This window comes from Penaeus monodon, chromosome 34 (genome assembly GCF_015228065.2).
Source record: "Penaeus monodon isolate SGIC_2016 chromosome 34, NSTDA_Pmon_1, whole genome shotgun sequence".
Lineage (NCBI taxonomy): Eukaryota > Metazoa > Arthropoda > Malacostraca > Decapoda > Penaeidae > Penaeus > Penaeus monodon.
The window spans coordinates 5,775,601-5,777,804 of NC_051419.1; the positions used below are offsets into that span (position 1 = coordinate 5,775,601).

At 58.2% G+C, this 2,204-nt stretch overlaps 1 protein-coding gene across 1 annotated transcript in view; it reads left to right on the forward strand.

Moving 5' to 3' along the window:
- The window catches only part of LOC119594536, a gene marked incomplete in the record, with an annotated part of 9,371 nt that extends 7,305 nt beyond the window's left edge, over positions 1-2,066 (forward strand). The window contains 1 exon segment of the mRNA XM_037943568.1: positions 47-2,066. Within this exon segment, the coding sequence (XP_037799496.1) occupies positions 47-1,663 (1,617 nt within the window).
- Between the last annotated feature and the right edge of the window lie 138 nt (positions 2,067-2,204).

Consider the following 2,204-nt stretch of genomic DNA (forward strand, 5'->3'; position numbering starts at 1 on the left):
GACAACGCTGTCACACCCTTTCATGTGCAATCACCCCGCCTTGCAGGAGCACGTGCAGCGCGTGGAGCGATGGTGGCGCAAGCTCCCCGGGCAGCGCGCGGCGCCGGGCCACGTCCTCCGCGAGACGCTCGATGCGATGACGGAGGTGAACCCGAAGTACGACCAGGACTTCCCGACGCACCTGACGCGCCTCCTGCTGAAGCTGGTGCTGCTGGACGCCGTGTTCGTCGACCGGGACTACGGGGACAAGGACCGGCGGTGCGTGGTGCCCTTCGCGTGGGAGCGGTGGTTCGCCCGCCTCGTGGCAAGGCTCGGCCCTTTCGCCCACCTTCAGGAGCTCCAGGTCTACGGGGGGATGTACCCGAGTATCCTGGCGGCCATCCTGAAGGGCGCGCCGTTCCTCACCTCGCTCCTCATCTCGCACATCAACATCACCGACGAGATCCTGCTGGTGGCCAGCCGCTTCTGCCCGCGCCTCGAGAAGCTCTACCTCCTGCACAACTACCCGTGGCAGGTCATTTCCCTGAAGGCCTTCTGCGCCGCCTTCTTCGACGGCGCCTCCAAGAGGGACTTGGTGAGGGTGATGCGAGCGGGCTGCGAGGGGAACATAAACAGAACTTTTGATTCGCTCAGAGAGGTCGACCTCGCCTACGGTGAGATAGAAGTGGCGAAGGAGTTCCACAAATTCCTCCTGTCTTTCTACCCTGACCTGACTAGCATCAGCTGCGAGTGGAGGACGAACATGTTCGAGGACGGCTACTCCAGCCATGCCTACGACGTTCTCTTCCCCATAATCTCGAAGGGGCAACAGGTCTCCCTGAAGCGCGTGTTTCTAGACGGGGTGACGCTCTACAGCACGGGGCGCGCGCGCCTGCAGCAGTTGGCGTGGAGCTCCCCGGCCGTCACGTCACTGGCGCTCGACTGCAGCACGAGAGGCAGCCCGAGGGTTTACGAGACCGCGGGAAGGCAGCTGACGGAGCTGCTGTCGGAGTGGACGCACTTCTCGGAGCTACATGCGAACGTCAGTTGCGAGGACCACGTCACGCACGCCATGCTGGCCCCTGCCTTGCGGGTTCACGGGGGGAGGCTGACGGCCCTCACCCTCGAGGCCTCCAGCCCTGGCCAGCGGCTCCACGTGGCCACCGTGTGCCTTCTCGTGCAGCTCTGCCCCGCGCTGGCGTCGCTCAGGCTGCGGGTGTGGAGCCGGAGCATGCTGGAGGCGCCGGCCACGCAGCTCTCGCCATCGCTGCCGCTGCACTGCGTCCACCTGGAGGAATTCTGTCTGCACGAAGACGGCCCCGGCGACCAGGATGACCCAGTGGCCGAGGTGGGACACCTGGCCCGCTGGACAGGGCTCATGGAGACGGTGATGACGGCCTCCCCTCTACTGACCACACTCAGCATCAGCATCTGCCGCGGCGTGGCTCCGCTGATGGACAAGTTACAGAGTGATATCCACGTCCTCCACCTGCACGTGACAGATGGCTACGAGTGGGAGCCATCGGTGGAGCAGATCTGCCAGCTGGTGAGCCGCCTGCCGCGCCTGCAACACCTGTTCTTGGAAGAGGTGTCTGGCCGCGTGTTCTGGCGAGTGCGACGTCGGTACCAGTTCACGGGGCTTCGGGTGTACTGGGGCAATCTGTACGGCTGGCCGAGGACTTGACGCGCGTCCTGGTGGCTGAAGGCGGGCATGCGGAGAACTCTTGACCGGAGAGGGAGATGCGTTAGTGCTGAAAACCTTACTGTATGGAGGTCGTGGCTGCGTTTGCAAAGTGCTTTCGGAGGCGGAGATAGTACAGTAGTGCATATTGCTCAACATTTAAGCTAGTTAACAAAAGATAGCATTGAAAATATAGACATATAACATTGGATCTGCTTCAGAATCAAACAAGCAAACAAAAAAATGGAATGTCGTAACAAAGTCCAGCGCTAGACTGATGATATTCGAAAATTGAAGATATACGTTTTATTTCCCAAAGATTGCAAATATTGCTGACGGGTTGCGAAGTTTGCAAAACGTTTATCAATATAGTTGTATATTCTCCTTTCAGAACTTGAGTCATGAACGAAACTGTAGCAAATAAAATTTTATACATTTCTATACATGCTATTAATGTCCCAAATTTCAGCTATTCATATCAGCTGAATCATTCATGGCTAATGATTTAAAGGATGCATTATTTCAGGGTTTTTTTCCTAGGTTT